At 35.5% G+C, this 26,974-nt stretch overlaps 1 protein-coding gene across 2 annotated transcripts in view; it reads left to right on the top strand.

The window, feature by feature from the left end:
• Nucleotides 1-25,795, top strand: part of LOC107028501 (CHD3-type chromatin-remodeling factor PICKLE-like) — a 56,780-nt gene extending 30,985 nt beyond the window's left edge. For both annotated transcript variants that reach the window (XM_015229584.2, XM_027919360.1), the window contains 13 exons: nt 5,739-5,848; nt 6,545-6,626; nt 15,320-15,517; nt 15,722-15,878; nt 15,970-16,075; nt 16,274-16,348; nt 17,160-17,221; nt 17,332-17,408; nt 18,143-18,273; nt 19,654-20,113; nt 24,674-24,806; nt 24,899-24,972; nt 25,104-25,795. In XM_015229584.2, coding sequence (XP_015085070.1) covers nt 5,739-5,848; nt 6,545-6,626; nt 15,320-15,517; nt 15,722-15,878; nt 15,970-16,075; nt 16,274-16,348; nt 17,160-17,221; nt 17,332-17,408; nt 18,143-18,273; nt 19,654-20,113; nt 24,674-24,806; nt 24,899-24,972; nt 25,104-25,538 — 2,100 coding nt within the window. In that variant the 3' untranslated portion in view covers nt 25,539-25,795. The remainder of the gene's footprint in view (nt 1-5,738; nt 5,849-6,544; nt 6,627-15,319; nt 15,518-15,721; nt 15,879-15,969; nt 16,076-16,273; nt 16,349-17,159; nt 17,222-17,331; nt 17,409-18,142; nt 18,274-19,653; nt 20,114-24,673; nt 24,807-24,898; nt 24,973-25,103) is intronic.
• Nucleotides 25,796-26,974: the final 1,179 nt, after the last annotated feature.

A 26,974-nucleotide genomic window follows, 5' to 3' on the forward strand; every position in this document is an offset into this window, starting at 1 on the left:
TGGGGGGGGGGGGATACAAAGACACCTGTGACCTTGTTGTCAATGAAGTGGATTGAGAACTATGAGGCCTCATGTTAAAGCCAGACAAAAATAACATAACCAGGTGATTTCTTTTTATGTGTCCTAGTCTTGTTCCTTGTTTGTGGGAGGTGATAGGTATCCCACAAAATTATTTGAGGTGCGTGAAAGCATGCCTAGACACCAGTCACCACGAGTATCAACAAAGAAGAAAGAAGCCCATAAAATAGTTGCTTTTCTGGTCCTTGTTAATCAATCAGAATGATATTTTAATGCAAAGTTAGTACAATGGAAGTTATAAAGAGAATTCTGGGGCAGGACTGAAATTACGTGGAATAACATGCAATTCGCATTCAAACTGAGTTGTATTTGACATACTAAGTATGAGGTTTTCCTTTTAGGTTTGTCTGAAAGATTAAGCACTGACTGTAATTCTTGTATTTTTTGTGGTACCCAAACACTTCAGAAACTAAAAAAGTTCTTAAAAGCCAAAAGTCACTAAAAGTAATTCAATCCAAACACCCACTAAGTCTCTTTTGTAGTTCTTTTTGTTTCTGTTGAAAAACCTTCCCTTTGCATGTCTTATGATCAGACATCCCCTTTCCTCTCTCAAAAACTGTAGAATGTTCTTCAACGTGGTCTCCTACTTCTCTTGTTTTTGGATGTGAGATCGATTGCCATGCAGAAACTATGAGTTTGTAGTGAAGCTGTATTGTATTGGAGACAATTAAAACTTGTTGGAGTCGGCAATAGATATGCTGCTGAAACTATGCAATCTTAACACCTAAGCATAACCATTTGAGGAAGTAGTGCAGTCCTTATTTCAGCTTTCTTCTTTCCCCTTTTCTTTGAGAATTTTGATTCTTTATTGACGAAAAATTTGGGAAAAGATTGGGAAGTGATGTAAAAACTTGATTAGTTCCTTCCCATGTTCAGTTTAGTCCTACTCCTTAAGCTTTCCCTTCGGAAGCTTTCACTTTACTAGTCAAGATGTAGTCTAGTCTGCCATCCACCTCAATAGAGTCCCACTAAATTTTCACATTGAAACCGTCAACTCTTCCTAACCACCAATTTTAAAATTTAAAGTAGGATTTGCTGTGGTCCAAATACTCACTCTACAATGATAAAGGGAAGTGGTCTGAAGCTACCCTCTTCAAAATAGACTGCATGCCACATTTGAATTCCTCATCCCATTTAGCGGAAGATCCACAATCTCAATGTCATGTCATCTATGATTTGTGATAAGTCAGTCATATGCCGGAGAAGGAAGTACAATTCTTCTTTCCTGAAATGAATGCGGGAGTGCTAAAATCTTCTCTGAGGCCTTGGATGCTCCAATTTCCTCCTTGTTAGAATAGGAATAGGTTTATATAATCCTAGTAGATTAAGGATAGGTTTATACAATTCTATTTGAATAGTAATTGTAATAGTAATAGAAATAGGAATACTAACAACAATTCAATAATGTTCTTCTCCCATATTTCTCACATTGTATCAGAGCCTCTACGATCTTTGTAAACAATCAAAAAGCTTCCGTTGACGGATATTATCCATATATATATATATTGTCTGTCCAATCAACGATTATGTTAGCAAAATTTGGTCACCGTGTATCTTTCCGGTGACTATTTTCTCATATCTATTTTGTGTAGCACCGTGCCATTATTCCACTGACTACTTTTGTATATCTAATTTGTAGCACTATGTCATCATTCTGGTGACTACTTTTCCATAATTAATTAGTGTAGCACCGTGCCATCATTCTAGTGACTACTTTTTCGTATTTAATTTGTGTAGTACCATGTCATCCTTATGGTGACTATCTTTTTTTTTTTGGCATATCTTATTTGTTTTTTTTTTTACGACAAGGGAAACCCGCAGCTGCTACCCTTTTGGGTGCGCAAAGGGTAAAACCCCGCTCCTATGTAATAGCTCGCAAACCACATAGGAGAGGTAACCCGCACCAGGCAAGCCTGGTGCGACGAGCTCGACCCAGAAGGCAAACCCATTGCTTTCGCTGGCAAGGGTTTCAAACTTGAGACCTCCAACATGGAAGTCCCAAGTTCAAACTACCGGGCCACCCCGAAGGAAGCATATCTTATTTGTGTAGCAAAGCGCATCTCTCCATATTACTTTTCATATTTAATTTGTGTAAATACCGTGGATTTTTTTCGAACTATTCTCATATCTGAATAGTATAGCATCATGTGTCTTTTCAGTGACTCAGATTTGATTTGTATAGGTCCATTCCTTTTTACGGTGACTTTTCAAATCTGATTTACGTAGGGTTGTGCCATCATTCCAACCCTACCCGTATAATTTTTCTTTTTCAGTAGGGTCTTGCCATCATTCTGACCCTACCCATATTATTTCTCTTTTTCAATAGAGTTGTTCCATCAATTTGAACTATATTATATAATTTCTATTTTCTAGTTGGGTCGTGACATCATTCCGACACTACCCATATAATTTTATTTCTTAGACTATGACCACTTTTAATCATCAAAACTACTCTGGCAGATGAGTATGTTTCAGCCAGTTTTTCTTGGACTTGTTTAATATCTACTCGTCTATTGATTCCAATATGATCCACATACTTTATACTAGATTCTCAGCACTTACAATGACCACTCCATTGTGAAGAAGTCTATATGGAGCAACCACCTAATTTTGTTGCTCAGGGGAGTTTAGCAGCCTTGTATGTTGATTAGGTAAGTCACTCTATTGTCTGAAACAATATTTGCAATCTTGGTTTGGAAGTTCCAACATTGTAATTTATCACTTTGTGTTTTATCGGCATTATGCATCAAGTTCAGTATTTCATGAAAAGACCAACCACATTGAGATTGATTGTCAATTTTGTGAAGTCGAGTGATCAACTTACGGATATCTCTCCAAGCCCCTCATCGATCCTCGTGTTAATTACATTTGTAACAAGCTAGGTACATAAATTGTACGCACTAGCTTGAGGGGGAGTGTTAGAATAGGAATAGGTTTATACAATCCTATTAGAATAAGAATAGGTTTATACAATTCTGTTTGAATAGTAATAGTAATAGAATTAGGAATACTAAATGTATCCTACTTGGTAAAGGATTGTATTCTAGGGTCTATACATATGGTTTCAATGTAATAATGTAAACAACAACAATTCAATAATATTCTTTTCCAATATTTCTCGCACCCCGCAATATTATGTCTTTGTTTTCTGTTGTTTGGTCCATATACCCCTGTTAGAATCCATGTAAAATCTTGAGTCAGTGACATAAGCTACCAATTAGGGAATGGAACCTAGTGGAACAACTTTCCCTTTTCCATATTCTCCTGTCCGCATTTCGCTAAGATCCCCCGTTAGTGCCACTTGCCTGCCAATATTCATACTTCACCCATCTATTTGCTAGAAGTTGCTTTACATATTCATCTATATTCTCTTTGACTTTACTTTCTTGTAGACAGTAAATATCGTCCACCCCCTTGTGTATTTAACTATGCAAAATGCTCTTTTCTTCTCTAAAGAAATGGATCTTGGGCCTAACTCAACCACAAATGCTAGCTCATGAGGGGAAGATTGCTCAAGATCATATAAGGAGACCACTCATCCTATTAACCACAAATGTGGGACTTCTTCAGACCCCCCTCAATGCAGGGCTGAACATTTGGAGTGTGATATTGGACCCAACATCAGGTGAGATGAGTACTGCTCTGATACCCACGTAAATAAATGAATTATGGGCCTAACTTGACTCCTAAAGCTAGTTTGATAGTAGGATTACCTAAGACCATAAAATGAGACCATCCATCCTATTGACATGGTTATCAGCCGAAGGCTTTGTTCTATTACCTATGTTGTGAGCTTTCCAGTCATTGAAGTAATGTTCAATGCTAAGGAAATGGTGTTTCATGACTCCGCTTCATTTTCTCTTTTTTTAGCAATTACTACACATCACTTGCCTAGCTTGGCCGCTTGGGTTGGGTTCAATTTACATTAAGTGTGGGACTTCTTCATACCCTCCTATTTGTTTATCCCCCGAACGTTCCATGAGATTGTATTCATCTTCATGGACCAACAATTGACTGTAACTTCTCCCTGTAGCGGTCCCTATTGCTTCTGAATTTGACATTAAGAGCAACTAAAGTCATACGTTCTTGTGAACCTTTCCATCTTGGAATTGTAAGCATCTTTGGCACTAAAATGTTAATCTTCTTGTTGCTATCAGTTTTCTGGAAAAATAGCAAAGGCCTCTTTTTCATATCCCTTGACATCCTCTTGAAATTGATTGATCAATTTAATTATGTTGCTATGCATCCTGAGAGTTGCATCCATCTCAACAACTACAACAACATACCCAGGGAGACCCCTCGTAGGGTAGACTGCACAGAGTCTTGCCAAGAGGCTGAGGGTTGCAACTTGCATCTGTCTCATCATCTTGAAAGTTGAAATTAAAAATTTATTGGTTCTGCATGTTCAATCACCATTGGATGTTCCATCGTAACTTTAATTAGTTGCATGATTGATGTCGCCTGGGTGTTTCTGTGAGAAATATTTCCTTCTTCGATGCTTGTTACACAGTGTGATCACCTTTGCTCTGGTCTTGTACTGTCCCTGAGGAATCGAAGGTAGAAAAGGTTGAATTTGAGTTGTGATGTTTCCTGTACTGTTCGCGGTGAGAATAATGAATACTTATATAGATATTTGGTGTGTTTATATCTCAAGAAGCATGGAGTCAGGCTCATATAAGATGCCAAGAGGGTCTTCAGTCCTTCTAATTATCATAGGATCAGTTGGGCCTGATAAATAATGGCCCAAAGACTTGTGGCTGAGTGGAGCATCGGGTATTGGCGACTTCAAAATGTTATGTGCCTCCTCACGTCGAAATTGTTTGCTTCCTTCGATGTGGTTGCGTGATCTAGGGTCTATATTTCGTAGCTACTATAGAGATTTTATCACCAAGTTTGTCTCCGATTGCTACTCATGTCTGAATTTGCTCACCAAATCAGAATAGTGTAAACATATCCGTCGCTTTCAACCTCCACTTACTTTTGGAATGTTTCCTCCATCTCCCTTCAGTTTTATTCTCACCCATCGCAAATGATTTCTTAAGCTGGTTTCTTTTTCAGTTTCGATACATCCACCACAAAAGTTTCTTTTTCTTGGAAAACCTTTTGAGACCACAGATTCTGAGGAAGCCCCAAAAGATGAATCCATATCCAGCTTCTATCTGTCGTATGTATAGCATTAATGAATCTTTTGAATCTATAATGCAATCTTACCCCATCCTTTTTTAAAGTCTCCTCAGGAATAATTGTTACTGCTCTGCTTTCTCCCTGTACAGCAATAATGCTGATGTAGGAAGTTCATCAAAAAGATCTGGTCTTCGATTCCTGGTTGTATTTTCATCGTGTTTGTGGATAGAGAGAAACAAAAGGTGTTTTGATGGCATCCCTACTTTTATTTCCTCTCTTAAGGCTAGGTCTTTGATCCGTCTTTTTAGTTGGGTTAATAACTCCTTGGTAATAACTGTTGAATCTTTCCTAGAATTTATGAGCTCCATCGATCTATGTTGATAGTTGTATAGCTTTTTTTTCCCCTTCCTAGGAGCTGATGATCTCTTTGTAATGCTTGCATATTCTTGATGCTTTTTGTTAATGATTTCCTTCTTATTTCATCAACAAATAAAAATGCTGATGTACCTTCCTTCTTGAGTGGTTCCCTAATGCAGGAAGAATTAGATGACATCATAAGGTATGGATCAAAAGAATTATTTGCTGATGACAATGATGAGGCTGGAAAATCCCGACAAATTCATTATGATGATGCTGCAATAGATAGGCAAGTTTGTTTACCCAGAGATTCCTTCTTTAGTTTCTCTTTTTAAACATAACTAGTGAAATCGTTCGCGCTTCGCGCGGCAATACGAAATATTTATAAGATAATAATATGTAATATTTATATTTATGTTAGTATCAGATATATAAGATTATTAATATTCAATTTGAAACTAACACTTTGAGTTGTTTCTCCGTCATATTCCTATTTCCACCTTTCGTTCCAAGATGAGCGTAATAGTTTATGTTGCTTCTAACTTTCTATATTGATTCTACAGTATTCTGTACTGCTCGGTGTTTCACATTTTAAACTAATTTTTAGCATGACTTCACATTCAATGTACTATTTTTTTCTCATGCAATTTATTCGGAAATTACACACAGGTGAAACTGGGTCTGATTATTTGCGTCAGTAGAGTATCTAAGCACTACACCCTTTGTTCTAATTATGTGGCACCCTTTCCTTTTTAGTCTATCCTAAAAAGAATGTACCTTTTCTACAACTAGAATACTAAACTTTCAAATTCTCTCTTACCTTTAATGAAATGATTTATAGTCAAGCAACCATCCGAAGTTTGTATTGGATCACAAGTTTCAAAGTCTTCTTTTTTCCTTGAACTTTGTGCCGAATTGGGACGGAGGGAGTATATGTTCATAATAATTATAAGTCAAGTAATTTATTCGTTCTATTATTTTTTAGACTTCTTGATCGTGAGCAAGTTATAGATGAGGATGCTGCAGCAAATGATGATGAGGAGGATTCATTTCTGAAGGCTTTTAAGGTTATTATCTATTTTAGTATTTTATGACTGGAAACTGATTTGTGAATCTTTTCTTGCAATATACTCGAACTATAGCGAAATTCACTAAGGGTCTGTTTGGAATGCCACCTGGTAATTGGAATTGGTGGAATTACTAGGGTAGTAATTACCAACCTAGTAATAACACAGCCGGTAATTATGCTGACCTGTTTGTTTGCCACAGTGTAACAGTGTAATTCCCTTTGTCATGTTTGGTTGGACGAATGTAATTACACAGTTAAATTTTAAAATAAATCACAGATTTTAGGACGATGACGCCATTGAATGAGTAATTTTAAAGTTGAAATCCCAGGTAGTGAGGAGACAACTTCTTATTAGGACGTTTGGCCAAACTTTTTTGACGATAAGGTTGTAGACGAAATAGAACAACATCACCCATATTAAAAGACAATTCACGTTGCTTTTAATCTGCTTGGGACTTAATATGAGATTGAGCTTTTAAGAGATTGGACTGCAGTAACTTTTAACATCTGGTCACCTGCAAAAAGTTGCACTTCAAGATCAGCAAGTTTAGTTTCACCAAGAACAAAATGAGGCAACGGTGGTGGCTCCTTCCCATACTCAACCTGAAAAGGAGTCATATTTGTCGATGAATGGTAGCCTTTGTTGAAAGGACAGTCTAGGCAAGCTAAATATTGACCATTATGTAGGCTTTTCATGAGCAAAACAACGCAAATAAGCTTCAAGGCACCGATTAACCACCTTTGTTTGGCCATCAGTTTGGGGATGGTAAGAAGTACCATATGAAGACGAGTATGATTAAGACAAAAAAGTTCTTGTCAAAAAGCACTCAAGAAAATAACATCATTATCTGAAAAAAAGAACGAGGTAAGCCACGTAATTGTACAAAACAAAGCAGCCAGTGTTTTGACAGTGAACCAATGAGATAAAGCTAGAAAATGATTATATTTGAACCTGTCCACTACCACAAGGATAGTGTCATAACCATTTGAAGAAGGAAGCCCACAATAAAGTCTAGGGAAATGTCTTTCCGAACTCGGTTTAGAATCGGCAAAGGCTGCAAAAGACTACTTGGAGCCAAAGTTTCATATTTATTTTCCTGTCAAATTAAACAGTTCTGGACAAACAACTTAACATCCTACTTTAAACATGGCCAGTTAAAATTTGCAGAAACTCTTTTGAGAGTTTTCAAATATCAGCCACGACTTCCTGTTGGTGAATCACATGCCTCATCTATAATCTTGGTTTTAAGCTGAGGATAATCAGGAATTAGAACCTGGATTTGCGGTAAAGATGGCTGGAAGACGGTGGAAAATCCGAATGAGAAAAAGGGTCAGTAGACAGTTGTTCTAAAAGCTGCCGGGTATATGTATCATCTTCAAGTGCTTCCCTTAAAGTGCTAAAATCCCATGACACCAACATTGCTAGAGTCAAAAGATCTGTATATTGAGGGTGAGGAGACAACGGATCAGCTCCTTTATTTTCAGTACTCGCTTTATAGACAATAGTGAAGTAAAACGACATTAGCTTTATAAACAAATGTTGTTGTTCAGCAGTAGTTATACTCTGATCCAGGAGATATTTTAGGCTGCAATGATCAGGTTTGACGACAAAATGTTGAACTAATAGATAGTGGTTCCATTTTTTTAATGCAAGTACTAAAGCTAATAACTCGGTCATATGTAGATTTAACCCGATTAGAGAAGGGAAATCCCTTACTGAAATAGGCTAGAGGATGACTTTGTTGAAGTAGAATGGCACCAACACCATCAACTGAAACATTACATTCAACAGTTAATTGTTGAGTAAAATCGGGTAGAAGAAGATGGGAGTTGATGTGAAGAGTCCTTTAAGATGCTGAAAGCCGCTTCTGCCTTTGGATTCTTTACAAAAGCATCCTTTTTTGTCAAATATGTCCAAAAATGAGCAAGAATACCACAATTTTTAAGAAACTGTCGCTAATAATTCGTTAGTCCTAAAGAACCTCAAGTTCCTTCACATTCTTCGAAAGAGGCCAATCCAAGACTACAAGATATTTTTTTGGTTGTAAAGCTACTCCTGTTCTAGAAATTACATGACCTAGGAAGCCAATTTGTGGTTGTGCAAACACACTTCTTGGGATTAGCAAAAAATGAATTTGTGGAAACAAGGTGAAGAACTATCTGGAGATGGTTTTGGTGTTGTTGAAGGGTAGGACTATCAAGAAAACCAAGATGAATTTTCTGAGATATGGTCTAAAAAGGTCATTCTTAGTGCATTGGAAAGTGACGGGATCATTGAGTTCTAAAGGCATTACAAGGAGTTCATAATGCCCTGAAAGAGTGGACATTTGCTGGCTGGACATGAATTTGATGGTACCCTGAACAAAGATCTATCTTTGAAAAAATATTGGCCCCATGTAACTCATCTATGTTGAGAATTAGATATATATCTGCTTACAATGACCTAATTGAGGTTGCGGTAATCAACACAAAACCTCCACAAATCATCTTTCTTTTTAACTAGCATTATCGGGCTAGCGAATGGACATGACTAGGATGAACGAGACCTGATTCGAGCTACAAAGAAACTAACTTCTCAATTTTAGTGTTTTTCCATGAGGGTATTGATAAGGTCTTTTGTTAGGAGGTTTGGAATTTGGTAACAAAGAAATAACATGAGAATGTGCTCTAAATGGAGGATGAGATGTTAGTTCCGAAAACACTGCTGAAACTCATCTAAAAGTGTCTGAATTGGATTACTTGGATTTTCTAACAATTTATTAAGATATTGAAGGGAAGCCGTAGTGGAATTTGTTGATCTCACCCCTTGCAGTTTGTAATGTTTTTCTTTCCAGTTGAAAATGATAAACATATCCTTCCAATTAGCATGAATGGTGTTCAAAGAAGCTGACCATTTGATAATAAAGACCAAATCAGCCCCTCCAATTGCAAATGGGTAGTAATCTTAAGTGATGGTAAAACTTGGTAACTTAATTTGAAGATTTTGATAGGCGTTTTTTTGATAATTGAGAAATCTGTCGATGACCCAATCTTTGGACCAATTACAACCTTCTAACTCGGTGGATAATGGACCTGTCCCTCTATCTTTTTCAACCTAAATATCAGGTTTCGCTTTGCGTGGTGTGGGGCTTGAACTTGTGACCTAAGTCACAAATCCTCCACCCTTTTCCACTCAAGGTAGGCGTTGGTGGCCATTCCGATAGACTTTATTGCAATGGATAATGTCCCCGTTCCCTATTTGCACACTCAATGTTGGAACTGTATCCACCGGAAGTTTATGCTCCTTTACAATGGATTCTACCACAAAATTATGTGTAAAACCATTATCCACAAGTAGCAAAACCTGTCTCTGATTGATTACAGACTGAATTTTCCAAGATGGCATGGAAAGAAATTTTAGCAATATTTGTTTCTTTGAGGGTCGCCATCATCACCACTTGTAGCATTGACTTTATCAACATCGTCCAATAGATCTCTTTCTGTTATCTCCATAGAGATACAATTTTGTGTATTGTCATCTATGATCGGGTGCAAATTTCTCATGGCAACGATAACAAAGCTCCTTTGACATCAGATTTCTCGGTGTCCAATGATCATGTTTGAGAAGGTTGGGATGTGATTAGATTGGAAGAAATGCTACTCTGTGAATTATGATCGGTAGAGGAAAGAAGTAGCATTATTCTGGGTATTTTTCATAGGATGCGACGAGTTTTTCAACGTGGGTTTACTGGTTGGGGTTCAATTGGTTTCTCTTTTGCGGCGCATTGGGCTTAATTTATCTTCAAATTCAAAGTGCCAAACTCATAGCCTTATAGATTGTTCTAGGCTTGTGAATCTGAACATCATATTTAAGTTTCTCTTTTAGCCCATCCATGAAAACCCCTAGAGCCAGTGTTCTGGCCAGTCTGTGACTTTAGATGAATGTTTTGCTAATTCTTGAGGGTACTCCTGTATCGAACCTGTTTGTTGGATGTTATAAAGATGCTCGTTTGAATTTTGGAACTCTGTAGGGCCATAGTTTTCTTGCAATGCTTTAACAAGTTATTATTCCTAATAGAGAAAGTTCAATCATGATTAATCCAAGAGAAGAGATCAAGAGCATCACCTTCCAGGTACATAGCAACAATGTTAACCTTGTGTGCATCTTGAATTGGTTGTAGCAAATAAATTTTTCTGCCTTCAAAATCCAACCTCTAGGGTCCCCTTCTTCAAATCTGGAAAATCCATCTACGTGTATGACCTTCAGGAAGTATCTTTGAATACCTTGTAATATAGCTGTCGTCTTCTTCTTCTTGCCGATCATTTGTGTTTTTTCCTCTATTACGAGTTCGGTAATTGGTTTCCTCTTGTTGGGTGAGACCAATCTGGGCTTTTATTGAAGCAACATCTGCTGCCAATGAATCTGTTGTATTTTTTTTTTGATTTTATGGCGCATAGTTGTTGGGCAGGGGATTGAACATTGGGAACATCTTCTTGAGAAGTAGAAGATCTAGTATTGACCATGTCGGATTAGTCTGGTCTTATATCAAAATGTTAGATGCTGGAAAAGCTTATGAAGGTAATTGAGAAAGAATGGAATTGTTAATGGTTTTTATTGTGCAAGAATCTTAAACACACTTTACAACCAATAAATTTGTTTGTATGGAGTGGACAAAGCTCCAGAAATTGATATTCAAACATATATTCAATCCTCCTTAAAAATAATCCTTTCTAGGTATTTATAGGATACATATTGTCTACAACAAACAACTAGAAAACTCTATAGCCTAATTTGATAGGATTTGAAATATTGGTAACTGCGGGAGAAAATCTAGGAGGTAGTTACTTAAAGTTTGGTTGCAGTTATAGTTCCAGACTCTCTATTTCCCCTTTAATGCTTTTGTTTCTAGAATGTTTCTTCAAAAGTGGGGCCGTATCAAGACTTATTTCTATATTGTGTTTGACAAATTGAAAACTGAAACATAACTTTGCAATTGAAAAATTTCTTCTGTGGGCTTGTTCTACTTACATATTAATGACATTTGAGTTGAGTTGGTATCAATATATTATTATGTATTAGGTGTTTAAAGTAGTAATGATGGTTGTACTACTAGTGATGATGTTATAAGCGATTCATATATTTTCAGGTATCTTTTGTACTCCCTCCGTCCCATTTTATATGAGTTAGTTTGACTCGGCACATAGTTTAAGTAAAAAAGGAATATTTTTGAAACTTGTAGTCTAAAATAAGTTATGGAGATTTGTGTTGCTATTGTGAGAAATATAGGAAAAGAATGTTATTGAGTTGTTTTTGTGTCTAAATTGTTACATTGAGACTCTATTTTATAGACACTAGAGTACAATCCTTTAACAAGTAGGATACTATTTACTATTCCTATTTGTATTTCTATTCCTATTCTATTTTAAATAGGATTATCTTTCTATTAGGACTGTATAAATCTATTCATATTCTAACACTCCCGCTCAAGCTAGTGCATACAATTTATGTGTCTAGCTTGTTACAAATGTAATTAACACGAGAATCGATGAGGGGCTTGGAGAGATATATGCAAGTTGATTAGTCGACTTCAATTTCAATATTTTGTCTTCTCATGGAATATTGGATTTGATGCATAATGTCAGTACACGCAGAGATAAAATTCCATTGTTGAACTTCCCAAACCAAACTTGCAAAGACTGCTTCAGAACATAAGGTGACTCACATAATCGACATACAAGGTTACTAAACTCCCCTTGAGCAACAAAGTGCTCAATATCTATTATAAAGTATATGGATCAGGTTGGAATTAGTAGATCAGTCGATATTAAACAAGTCACCTAAAAGCTGATTGGAACATGCTCATATGCCGGAGTATTAGATCTGATGGTTCAAGTGGTCACAATCTAAGAAATAAAATTATATAGGTAGGGTCGGAATAATGTCATGACCCGACTATAGAAATTATATAGGATAGTTCGAATTGATGAAACGACCCCATTGAGAAAGATGACATAACCCTAGGCAAATCAGATTTGATGTGTCACCGGAAAGACGAATGGAACTATGCAAATCGAATGAGTCGATGAAAAGACACATGATGTTATGCAACTCAGATATGAGATAGTTCGAAAAAATCCACGGTAGTACACAAATTAAATATGAAAAGTAGTCCGGAGAGATGCATTATGCAACACAAATCAGATATGCAAAAAAAAAGTAGTCACCGGAAGGATGGCACTGTGCTACACAAATCATATATGAAAAATTAGTCGCTGGAATGATGGCACAATGCTACACAAATTAAATATGCAAAAGTAGTCACCGAAATGATGGCACGTTGCTACAAAAATTAAATATGAAAAATTAGTCACCGTAATGATGACACGGTGCTACACAAATTAGATATGAAAAGGTAGTCCACCGAAATGATGACACAATGCTACAAAAATTAGATATTAGAAAATAGTCACCAGAAAGATACACGGTGATCCAACTTTTGCCAACATAATTATTGGTCGGACGGGCGGCATATATGAGCAATAGCCGCCCGCAGACAGTGGAAGCTCTTTGATTTTCTATCAAGATCGTAGAGGCTCTGATACCATGTGAGAAATATAGGAAAAGAATATTATTGAGTTGTTGTGTCTACGTTATTACATTGAAACTCTATTTATACATTGAAACTCTATTCATAGACACTAGAATACAATCATTTACCAAGTAGGATACTATTTACTGTTCCTATTTCTATTTCTATTCCTATTCTATTCTAAATAGGATTGTATAAACCTATTCCTATTCTATTAGGACTTATAAACCTGTTCATATTCTAATAGCTATAAATCATTTCATTAAGGGTAAAATGAGTATTTAAAGTTAAACTGTAACTCCCTTCGATTCACAACGAATGATCTAGTTTGACTTGACACAAATTTTAAGAAAATATAAAGGACTTTTGATCATGTGATCATAAATGAAAATTATGTCAAATGTACAAAATTGTTCTTTAATCTTGTGGCCTTAAACATGCCACATGGAAAGTTAAAAAAAAGAGGTCATTCTTTTTGAAACAGACTAAAAAGGAAAGGAGGTCATTCTTTTTGAAACGGAGAGAGTATTTTATATAGAAATATGTCATTCTTCTCGGGACTGACTAAAAATGGAAGTATGTAAGATAAATTGGGACAGAGGGAGTATTGTTTTTAATTTGTTTTTCACGTCTAAGAAGCATGAACTTTACTTCTCGGTTAAGCTCTAGAAGCCTTGTTGCTTCCTTTTTTTTTTGGTCCACTTCTATTTCTTTTAATAATACTGGCTCAACAATCTTAATACTAGCTAAGTTTAGTGCATTAAGGGGCCGTTTGGTTATGGAATAAGGGCAAAGCTAATACATGAATAACTTGGTTATTTGTGTATTAATTTTATACCATGTTTTGTTTGCAAGGACCACCGACCACAAATTATTAGCCACTTTACAATACAATAGGAGGGGATTCACATCTTCGCCTGCACATCTACACATCGCTCCAGCTCACATAGTTGATCCTTAATTTTCTCAAATCTTCTGCAGTCAAATCACTCCTCTAGTTGCAAGCCTCCCAAAGAAACACACCTTCTAGGCACCCTGGGGTCCCAGATAGACCGATAGGGAAAAGAAGATTCCATATTGGATCTTACGGAGCATGCTCATGTGCAACATGATTCGGACCTGATCATACAAAAGTTTCTCTTTAAGCAAACCAGCCAATCATCACCTCCTAGTAAACTCTGGTTATACGGCTCTCTCGCCATCTCCATATATCTGATGAAGTGTGTGTTGTGATCTGCCCATACATTAACTCAACCAGGCTATGTAATTCTCCCATCTCCCAGTCCTGAAGGTTCCTCCTAAACAGAAATCCCCCTCCATGGTATCTCAGGATCTCACTAACTGTCGGTTCCCTCTGGCTTGTCAAGCTTTTATATTTAGCTTCATGTGAATTTCAAAATTAAAATGTCAATTCAGATCCAGAACTGTGACTATTAAAACAAAAAAAAGGTCCAGGACAGTGTGAACTTCATGTTTCTGCATTAAATTTTGGGGATTGGCAGTGTTGACATGATTGGGTCATTTTATTGGGCTGATCAAATATCCCTTCCAGGTGTTTCATTGAGGTTTTCCATCTCGGATAAGGAATTTTGATATATACGGGCTTGCTGTTGGGAGCTGTGGATGGCCAATCGCCATTCTATTTAGTACAGCTTGATAGAGTTAAATGCAAATGCTTTTTTTTTTTTTGAGAATGATAACTTTTACAATCTGATAGAGTTAAATGCAAATGCTTATAATTTTTGACTTTTTGGTGTAACTTCTTAAATATATACGAACTAGATACTCTAGTTCGGTTTGCTCAGGTCCTTCCAAGTTTGATGTGAACCTTAACTTATGCAACAGTACATATTCATCACTTAGTGCTATTCTTGGACGGACTTTTTTGCTTGCATTTTGAGTATTTTTTTTTTTACAAATATTTGGCTTTAAATAAGAAAGAAATTAGCTTGATGGCTTAGATGGTTTTTTGTAAGGACTAAGGATAGCTAATAAACAATGTTATGAAGATTGATATACTAAATTCCTGATTGAGTTGTGCAAGTGCTATCATTTTGAAATTCGTGATATACAATGTTTGCCATTTTCTTCATTTGCTGATATAAACTGATGAATGCCTTAGGTTGCTAATTTTGAATACGTTGAAGAAGCAGAAGCAACAGCAGAGGAGGAAGCATCAACTGCCCCTGTGGAGAATAAAGCAACTGTAAACAATTCTGAGAGGGCATCTTATTGGGAAGAACTGCTACGAGATAAATATGAAGTGCATCAAGTTGAAGAATTCAAGACCATGGGGAAGGGAAAGAGGAGTCGTAAGCAGGTGAAATTCTTTTGCATGTTAATTCAATTTTTTGTTTGTTCTTCTGAATGAGTTTGATGGGCTATTAGACACTGTGTCATTACTTTATCCTTCACGTTCTTTGATATTTTCTGGTGAGTGCTCTTTCTTGGACACGCTAGTCTAGTAATTTCTTGATACTTCCCCTTTTTGATTTCCATGTTTCATATCTTATTCATTTCCTAGATGGTGTCTGTTGACGATGATGATCTTGCTGGTCTGGAGGATGTGAGCACCGACGGAGAGGATGACAGCTATGACGCTGAAGCTGATTCCAGTGATGGTGAGACAGCTTCACTGGGAGCGCCAGTTTTGAGGAAGGCTCACAGAAAGAAAGCCCGCGGTGGGATATGGGTTCTCAATCTCATTTTTTAGTTTCAGTTACGAATAATGGAAAACAATATCTTAGTGAAGAATATATTTTTTTTTGACAGTTGATTCTGCTGAACCACTCCCTTTGATGGAAGGAGAAGGAAGATCATTTCGGGTACTGGGGTTCAATCAAAGCCAAAGGGCAGCATTTGTCCAAATTTTGATGAGGTTTCAATTTTTCTATTTTTTTTTCTGCTACATTTTTCTTTTTATTTTCCTCTCACGACTTCTTACCATGGGTTTGATATTGGAACATAGTTGTTCTTGTTGTAGATGTGGTAGTGCTGATTTCCTACTATTCTGTATTCACATCTGCTGTGCATGCAAAAACTTAAAAATGTTGGAGATAACTTCTTATCTTTACAGATTTGGGGCTGGTGAGTTTGACTGGGCAGACTTCACTCCACGATTGAAGCAGAAAACTTATGAAGAAATTCAAGAGTATGGGCATACATTAACTTTGAAGTTGTCTATTCCCTGATTATCAGTACATTTAAACTCTCTGTTACTCTAGCCTGTAGCTATGTCTCAGCCAAAGGTATACGTAGATCAAGCGTTACTTCTATCTTGAACCACTACCACTTTCTGTTCTCTAAAGTCACTCATCATGCATCATCTTACACTTCTCCTTCTATCTGGCTCTCTCTTTTATTTTTTATGGATCTGAATATACCAATTGAATAATTGAGATATTTGTGGGTGATTTGATGTCGTGCCTTTGCATCAATATGAATCTGATAAATGCTACTCCTTCCATTTCAATTTGTTTGTCCTATTTTCTCTTTTGAGTCCGTTTAAAAAAAGAATGTCTCTTTCCTTTGACAACTCTTTCATTCAACTTTCCACATGACATGCTTAAGCCCACAAGATGAAAGGGCATTTGGTACATTCTACATATCTTTAATTTAAAACCACACGATTGAATAGTCTTTTTTACTTTCTTAAACCCTATGCAAATTCAAACCCAGACAAACAAATTGAAACGGACAAAGTGCAAGCCGTATCAATTGCAGTAACAACTTGATAGGTATTACATCTTCAATCTATATTATGTTAAAGTTATGGTAACTATAAGTAAAATTACACCTGTTAAAAGTGAAGAAACATCACTGTGACAGTATAACTTAGTCCCCCCAAGACACAGATTCTTATCATGAATCTTTATTTTGACAAATTCCTAGTATTGTACGTCTCCTATTGGACAGGCATGGTAGATCATATGTATTGACATGTTCTAATCACTGTTATACAGTTATGGAGCTCTCTTTTTGTCACACATATCTGAAGAAATCACTGACTCACCAACATTTTCAGGTTAAGAAATTATATTGATTCTCAAATCATTTATGATTCTAATTTATAGGGCTTCAAGTCTCCTTTTCCTTCTGGCGGGTCAGGCAACGTTTAAATATTTTTTATTGCAGATGGTGTTCCAAAAGAAGGACTTAGAATACCAGATGTGCTTGTTAGGATAGCTGTCTTGCTTCTTATAAGGGACAAGGCAAGTTTTCATACCCCAGTGTCCTATGTAGCTTTGCAGTATCGAACTCTCACTGGTGTGTGGTTGCAAGGGGGGTGTATCTCAAACAGAACCTTTGATAGAATGTATTCGATCTTTTCCGATATTCATGTCCTATCTGTTCCCATTGTCTTGTTATTTACTTCAAACAACTTTTTTGTCTATCGTGGCAGCAACTAAATCAGAAATATCGAACTTAATATTCAGTTTGGAATTTGTTTCACGTCTTTATCAATTGTGCCAATAAGCATATCTTTTGTTTCACATCCGACGCATCATTCGCATCCTCACTTGTGCTACTGCCACTGCCACTTGCTGTTTTGGCATGAAACACAAGATTCTGTTCTCATGTTTGAAAAGACGAAAAATGGAAGTGTCTTATTTCATGGCTAGTGCTATTTTGCAATGTGGTTGAGATATCAGACAGGTATAAATATAATGTAACTTGTCCAGAAATAGAATGGTAAAATGCAGTGCTGTTGCTGAATTTCTTCTGCCTGTAATGTCTAAAATAATTTAGAACTATGAGTTTTGCTCTGTTTTCGTGTATTCATCGTGACACCGTCAAATATTTATTTGAGATCTTTAATATCCAGTTAAAACTGAAGCTTTCTACCATCAGTGGCGTTGTCAGATGACAGCATATCTTCATTAAGCTACTACTATAGAGATGTTTTCATGGTTTAAAGGTTGATAAGTATGTTCTGTTGTATCAGGTGAAGGCTTTTTCAGAAATGACAGGTGGCTCGCTTTTTGCCGACGATATTATGTCTCGGTACCCTGGATTGAAAGGTGGAAAACATTGGAAGGATGAGCACGATCTGCTGTTGCTACGGGCCTTGTTAAAGTATGTAACCTTTATCTCTGCTGATCTCTACAATGAATTTAGGAATCACTTAACCAGTTGAAATAAGGCTGTGGTTCTGAAATTGCGCTTTATAAAGAAAGACTTTGACTGGAGTTGAGTAGATTGCATTTATCAGTAGTGAAAAAGCATGTGAAAGTCTATTGAATTAAAGAGATGAAGGCTCTGAATAGATGATCTTTAGTATTTAATTAGCCTACTTTCTTTTCATCTATCACAACTACTTGAACCATTTTTACTGAAATTCTAAAAAAGCGAATACGGTAGGTCAGACAAATCCACAGTAAAATATATGAAAAAGGGTAAACATGCCCTTAAACTATGTGAAATGAACAAAAATGCCTTCCGTTTATAGTTTGGATTAAAAGTTCCCTTGCCGTCAGTACTTTGGTCCAAAAATGCCCTTCTTGTTAATAGTTTGGTCCAAAAATGCCTCTATTGTTACTAAATGGGTTAAAAATGCCCGTTTTGGATAAATATATTATTTCTTTTCCTATTAAACACTTCTTGTTCCTCGTAAAAATATTACTTTTAAAGAACCTTATTGTTGTTTTCTTTCTTTTAAATCACTTTAACTAATAAAATTTGGAAAGAATCTTTTTCTTCTTAATCTCATTTTATCAATTAAAATTGAATAACTTAATGGATCCTTCCAAATATAAATATCATAGTAAAACCCATCATTAATTTTCTCTTAGATAACAATAAAAAATAAATATAATAAAATAAGATATTTCTTTCCGAATTGAAATAGGATAAACATTTGCTAATAAGAAAATATTATTACGAATAAGAAGTGTGCAAAAAGAAAATAAATAGTATATTTATTTGGCAAAAGTGCATTTTGACCCTTTTCCGTAAAATATAAGATACTTATATCCTTTACTTCAAAACTTGATTAGAGAATTTATCCTGTAGCTTATGAAAAGTAAAACTTGTGAAAATGCCCCAAATGTTTGCTGATTAACAGAAAAAAATTTTGCTTTCATCAGTTCATGTTTCATATCAATATTTTCACTGATTGACATCTAAGATTGCCACGCAACTCTTTTGCATATGTTCTAGACTGAACTTGTAACTATTGCACTTTGTCAAGCCCTGACATCTGCTTACTAATCATCGTTCGATTTTTATGTGTTCATACCATGCAAACCGGCATTTCACATTTGCTCCTTGAAACACAAGTTAATGTATTTAGGGTCACGTCTTTTTCACTGTGCATTTTTATTAACTTCATCTAAGTTGATAAGTTCATCTCTGGATTTCGGGAGTTGGCAGCACAAACATTAAATTCAATAATTGCGGCAAATTGTCAAGTTCTGCTGATTTTATTTTTGATTCTCTGGGTCTATGGTTGTGCAGACATGGTTATGGAAGATGGCAGACAATTGTTGATGACAAGGAGTTGAGCATCCAAGAGATCATCTGCAAAGAACTGAATCTTTCCGTCATAAATTTACCCGTTCCTGGAGCTTCTCAACCACAAGTTGCTCCTGCTCGAGGACCTTCACATGATCTTCCAGCTTCCGGAGTTCCCCAAGCAGAATTTACTGTTCCCGGAGCTTTTCAACCACCACATTGTGTAAATACAGCAAATGCTGGGTCTGTTGGAGGTCAGGTGAAAGCTACTGGTGATGGGAATATCTGTGGAGCTGAACTTTCGCATGGGACTAGTGATCCTTCAAACCGACAAGTTATCCAAGATTCGTCTTCATTGTATCATCATTATAGAGAGATGCAGAGAAAACAAGTTGAATTCATCAAGAAAAGGGTGCTACTTCTTGAGAAGGGCCTTAATGCAGAATATCAGAAAGAAGCCTTTGTAAGTTGTCTTATTAAACTCTTAAAATACATGATGTTGGATTGCTTATTATCTGTAATCTACATGTCCAAAGGGCTTTTATTGACCCCTAATTTTTCTGTCCTTCAGTGTATGTCAAGTCAGTATCAGAAAACTAATCAAAGGAATTTCACATCCAAGTATTTTTTACTCTCTGAGATCCAAGTATTTCATGAGCTAACCTGGTTTGGCTGGTTTAGCTCATGAATGGAACTGCATATTCTCAGCTAATTTGCACTTTAACTAGTATAGAACCTTGTGGATTCCCAACTGTATATAAGGATATTCTCCTCTATAATTAATCAGGCCTTTATAATATGACCCCTTCTCTTGAGGAACAACCGTTGGACATGTTTGGAACTCACTACAATTCATGGACTTGATTAATTGCTTACAATTCTCAGTGAACTAGTCATTATATATATATATATATATATTCACAATTTAAGACTTTTAGTTACCCTTTTCAAGTCATTTTAATGACTCATTATATTCAACCCACTTTTGAGTTACTTCCATCTTCCAAATTTTATTACAAAGATACCATTATTGACAATTCATTGTTATTAATTTATCAGTTGTTCTATTTGCAGTAAGTGTTTGTGTCTTTAGATACGGGTATTGCTTCAAAGAAAAAAGAAAACAGGAAGAGGAAAGACCCAAAGTTACTTTTATCCCCAGTAATTGTGGACCTTTCAGTTCCTCTTCTTTAAAGAATCAATTGTTTTACTTATGTATGATAGGAGTTGTGAGAAATATAGGAGAAAAATTGTTATGCGGAATTCGAGATAATACGAGAAAATATAAACGCTAAAAACAAGACAACAGATTTACGTGGTTCACCAATAAATTGGCTACGTCCACGGGAAGAGGGAGAGCAGTTTTATTAAGGAGAGGCAAGAACAGAATTACAGAATAGGGTTTGCCATAGCGTCTATATATAGTGCTAAGCTACGCCCTAACAGGCTTGGGCCCAACATACAGAATTGACAGATAATTAAGGGCCCAATACAATAACATTGTATACCGTCGGGCCGGGGGCGTCTCCGCCCCCCCGGACCCCCAGGCCAGGGGGCGCGTCGCCCCCCTGGACCCCCCGACTCGCTGACCGGGCAGCGAGACCCCCGTCCTTTCTGTTTGTAACGGGTCCGATTCAAGGCATTCAACAAAAATATTATTGAATTGTTGTTGTGTCAACATTATTACACTAGAATATAGTCCTTCACCAAGTAGGATATTATTTATTATTCCTATTTCTATTTGTATTCATATTCCTATTATAAATAGGATTGTATAAATCTATTCCTACTCTAATAGGATCGTATAAACCTAGTCCTATTCTAATAGGATTATAAACTTCTTCATGTTCTAAAATTCCCCTCAATCTAGTGCATACAATTCATGTACCTAGCTTGTTACAAATGTAATTAATACGAGGAGCGATGAGGGGCTTGGTGAGATGTCTGCAAGTTTGATCAGTCGACTTCACATAAATGACAGTCAATCTCAATGTGTTTGTCTTCTCATTAAATACTAGATTTGATGTATGATGTCAGTCAATCTCAATGTGCTTAATCTTCTCATGAAATACCGAATTTGATGCATATTGCCAATAAAAACACAAAATGATAAAATTGAAGTGTTGAATACAATTCTTATTGAATTGTTGTTGTGTCCATATTATTACACTAGAATACAGTCCTTTACCAAGTAGGATAGTATTTACTATTCCTATTTCTATTTGTATTCATATTCCTATTATAAATAGGATTTTATATACCTATTCCTATTCTAATAGGATTATATAAACTAATTCATGTTCTAACACTCCCCCTCAAGCTAGTGCATACAAATTCATGTACCTAGCTCGTTGCAAATGTAATTAATACGAGGAACGATGAGGGGCTTGGTGAAATGTTTGCAAGTTGATCAGTCAACTTCACATAAATGATCAATCTCAATGTGTTTGTCTTCTCTACTAGATTTGATGTATAATGTCAGTCAATTTCAATGTGCTTAATCTTCTCATGAAATATTGAATTTGATGCATATTGCCAATAAAAACACAAAATTATAAAATTAAAGTGCTGAACTCCCCAAACAAGGCTTGCAAAAATTGTTTTAGACCATAAAGTGACTTACGTAATTGACATACAAGGCTACTAAACTCCCCTTGAGCAACAAAATTAGTTGATTGCTCCATTTAGACCTCTTCACAATGCAACAAATTCTGAAATCCTTACGCGAATTCATATACCTCTTTCGCGACTTCAAATTTATTTTTTGGACTGTTGCGAGGCTGCGACTGCTCTGCCACTGTTGTTGTAAGTTTTCTTCTTCTCTTCTTCTTTGCGACTTTTTTTTCTATTTTTGGTTGCTGCCAGGCTGCCACTGCTGTAAGTTCTCTTCTTCTTCTCTGTGAGGCTGTTGCAACTGTTTCTTGTGTGATTTAATTTTTTTTTATAGGTTATGACTTGTGAGGATTATTGACTAATCTATTTACTTTAATCTTGGAATATATTACCTCTATTCAGTTATTTAATATTTTTATTTTTATTTTTATACTAAGTATCACTTTATTTGAAAAAATAAAAAGCGCGCTTCGCTTCTGTGAAGCAAGCCCTCGTCGCTTTTTTCGCTTTTTGCTTCCCAAAACACTTAACATCACCGGAAAGTGCTAAAAATCTAGTATAAAGTATATGGATCGTGTTGGAATCAATAGATGGGTCGATAGTAAACAAGCAAATCATTGACAAATTGGCCGGAACATGCTCATACACCGGAGTATTAGATTTGATGGCTGAAAAAAATCACAATTTAAGAAATAAAATTATATGGGTAGGGTCGGAATGATGTCACGACCCAACTAGAAAGTAGAAATTATATAGGAAAGGTCGGATTGATGGCGCTACCCTATTAAAAAAGGGAAATAATATGGGTAGGGTCAGAATGGTAGCACAACCCTATGCAAATCAGATTTTAGGAGTCAACGGAAAGATGAATGGAACTATACAAATCAAATTTGAGGAATCATCGAAAAGACACACGGTGCTATGCAACCCAGATATGAGAAACTAGTTCAGAAAAATCCATGGTACCATGCAAATTAAATATGAAAAGTAGTCCAGAGAGATGCATGGTGCTACACAAATCAAATATGCAAAAAAAGGTAGTCACTGGGAGGATGGCACGATGCTACACTAATTAAATATGAAAAAGTAGTTACTAGGAAGGTGACACATTGCTATACAAATTAGATATGGGAAAGTAGTCACCGAAAAGATGGCACAGTGCCATATAAATTAAATATGAAAAAAGGTTGTCACCGTAAAGATGACAACGGATATGGGGTTGACACAAAACAACCCTAGAAAGTCAATTGACGCACGTTGACCTGTTTGACTGTGTTTTCTTCCCTTGAATATGTTCATATATCATTTATCCTGCTTTTGTAAAATAATCATTGCCCAAACAGGCAACATATATGGGTAATAGCCACCCGTCGGCAGCTGAAGCTCTATGATTCTCTACCAAGATCGTAGATGCTCTGATACCATGTGAAAAATATAGGAGAAAAACATTATTGAATTGTTGTCGTGTCCATATTATTACATTGAGACTCTTTTTATTGACACTAGAAAACAATCATTTACCAAGTAGGATACTATTTACTATTCCTATTTCTATTTGTATTCCTATTCCTATTGAAAATATGATTGTATAAACTTATTCATACTAATAGAATCGTATAAACCTATTCCTATTCTAATAGGATTGTATAAACGCATTCATGTTCTTACAGGATTAGTATCAACTTCTTATATGATGCACCTCCATCCTTAATTAGGAGGTTTCTCACGTCTGGTGAATGATATCTTCTTTTTTCTATTGATCAAGTTTTGTCAACTTCAAATTAATTTTTTTTTTATTGTATGCATTCTTTGATGCTGTGAGTCAGATTCTTGGAATTAGGTTGCCAACTTAGATTATGGCCATTCATGGTACAAATAAAGGTTTGGCTGATAGCAAAGCTCATAGCCTCTCATAAAATTCAATTCGACATTTGTAAAGATACATATTTTTCATTGTTTTCCTTATTATATTGTTAGTTAAGTTATTTGTTATGTTGTATAACTTCGAGATTTGTTTTGTTATTTATTATTTTGGGCTTTTAATTTATTTATGTTTCAATTTATTTTTTTAATGAATTCTTTTCAACTTGATTTATTTAGCCTAATTTTCGCTACTTATTCAAGGGATTTGTAGTTATAGTATTGATTAAATTTTTGTGTTGTTATGTTGTATGTTGTGTTCTTGAGCATTTTTCAAAATCTTATGTTATGCATCATCACACATTGTTTAATATTTTTTTTGTGTGATTTTAATAAAACTTAAACAAATTAATATAGGATAAGCGTGCGACGCTCGTTTTCGAGAAGTAGTTTATGAAATCTAGGTGATTAGGGGTGGCAGCTCGATTGTTTACTACTGTGGAGCTACACTTGTTCATGTGGTATATTGATCGTTGTGCATTTTCTATAGGATGATGAAAAATCCCATGAACTGCCCAATGAAGGGATGGCGTGTGATACCAAGGTTGTGGATGAACCAAATCGAAATGTTGAAGAAGCCAATACTGAAATGACTGACCATTCCCCAAGACTTGTAGCAATTTGTAAGTAGTCATTTGCCTCCTCAAGCTTCTATTGTATTTCATGTTGTAAATGTACTGACCTAGCAGCTAATGATGAACTTCTCTGCATTCAGCTCCACAGGGAATCTCTCAAGTTGCTTGTGATAGTAAACCAGACCGTTTAAGTGTTGCAGAGCTTTATAACAAGGTGAAAAGTTCACTCCAAATCATACTATATTTTCATCTATGCATAATTGCTTTCCAAAGACAATAAAACCACATTTCTCAGGAAAGTATTCTGAAGATGATATATGTAAACATTTTCTGTCTGTTCTGCAGATGTGCCTGGTACTTTCTGGAAATGTCCAAGACTCATTTAATGAGAGTCACCCTAGTTCAGGGATGAGAAAGAACATCCTTCCGTTGGAAGCAATTTGTCAACAGATGAACCAAATTCTTTCTTCTCCTCAGCAAAATACTCCTAATTTTGGGAGGAAACTGGTTCAAGAAGATCGGAATTCTGAAGCTGGTAAATCCAGTTATCCAGTCCCTTCATCTCAAGTAGATGATAGGGTGCTCAATGCTGAGAAAGAACATGACAGTGTTCTAAAAAAGCCAGAATCTGGATCCAAGAGTGCTAGCAGTTGTACAGTTGCAAGTATGACTGAGAACCACCACAATGTTACTCCTGCAGTTCTGGAGACTAGACCTAGTAGTATATCAACTGGAGATGATGATATAGAAATGGTGGACATTTCTACTTCAAATGCCTGACCGAAAAGAAGATAGGTTCTTAGGTTGTTCGTATAGATGAAGATCAGTAAGTACTTTTGTTGGGTAGCTCCTAGACTCTGTTGTAATCGAAAAATTCATTTTCCAAGTTGCTAAGTGGGTTATGTAAAATGAGATTCAGCATTATTGCAGTCGAATGAAACCTTAGTGGAGCTCAAATAGTTTTGCTGGGTGTTCTCAAAAGAATTCTATTTCGTCGATTTAAAATGATGAAAATATTTAGTTGTCTTTTAATTTTCCATCTTCATCGTTGACATGAAATGTTCTGCTTCGTCAAAATATGGACCAACTCTTTTGGCCTAATTCCTTTCGTTTAAACTGATGTTATGTGTATCATAGGCAGTCTATGTGCTTGGGAAGCTTGGCAAAGCTTTGGATGCCTCATATTCACTTGTAACAAAATAGTTTCTCTTGCCCGTGCGTTACATGTTACTTCCATCTTATATTTTCAAGAATCTATATGCTTAAAAGTATTCAATACATGGATATAAACTATAATATAGAAAGATAGCACTCTCGAACAATTATGCTTAACATCATACTATCAATTAAATTTTAAATATTTCCTTTCTATAATCTTTAGATAATTATAAGTTAAGTCTTTAATGATTCAACCCATAAAGTGACCATGAAAACTTTGTCAGAAAATTAAATTGAGAGAGTATAGATGATGGGACATAAATTCAGGTAGTAGAAGAATGAGGAAGGAACAGTCTTTATTTAGGAAAAAAATCAACATAAAAAAAATGTAATCATTTATTGGAAGTTTGTTTTCAAGAATAAAAAATGTTAAGAATATTTTTGACTAGTTTTCAAGAGTGACAACACATAATCCAAAGCCACAATGTATCTATGCAAATATGTCTTCGATGTTGGTAGTGAAGAAGGAATAAGTTGGTTAAAAAGAATGAATGTAATTGTTTTGGAGACTGTTTGGTATTATTGTTACAAATTACTTATTTTTAGAAGTAATTTCAAAAAACAGATTTTTAGAAAAGTGTTTTTACAAAAATAATAATTTGTGTTTGGCTAATTTATTTAATAAGTGTTTTTGATTGACTAACTTTTCTAAAAAGTATGTTTGAGAATAAATTACGAAAAAGATAAGTATCAATGCACTTTTAATATTAAGATTGTTTTATAGAGCTGCATTCAATTAAACATTAGTATTAATTTTTAATTAAATTTTTAATTTTTAAAATTAAAATGTAAATATTCAAATTTTCAATTAATATTATATATAGTTAAATAAAAAGCAATTCAAATATCGATATAATATTAACACGATAGTTTAAATGTAATTCAAAATATCAAGTAAAATAAACTTATTAATCATTCCACAAATTAAAATACTACATACAAAAGATTCACAATAAAAATAAATAAGTATAAGGGATACATTGATAAATATGTTATAT

Source organism: Solanum pennellii, chromosome 8, assembly GCF_001406875.1.
Source record: "Solanum pennellii chromosome 8, SPENNV200".
Lineage (NCBI taxonomy): Eukaryota > Viridiplantae > Streptophyta > Magnoliopsida > Solanales > Solanaceae > Solanum > Solanum pennellii.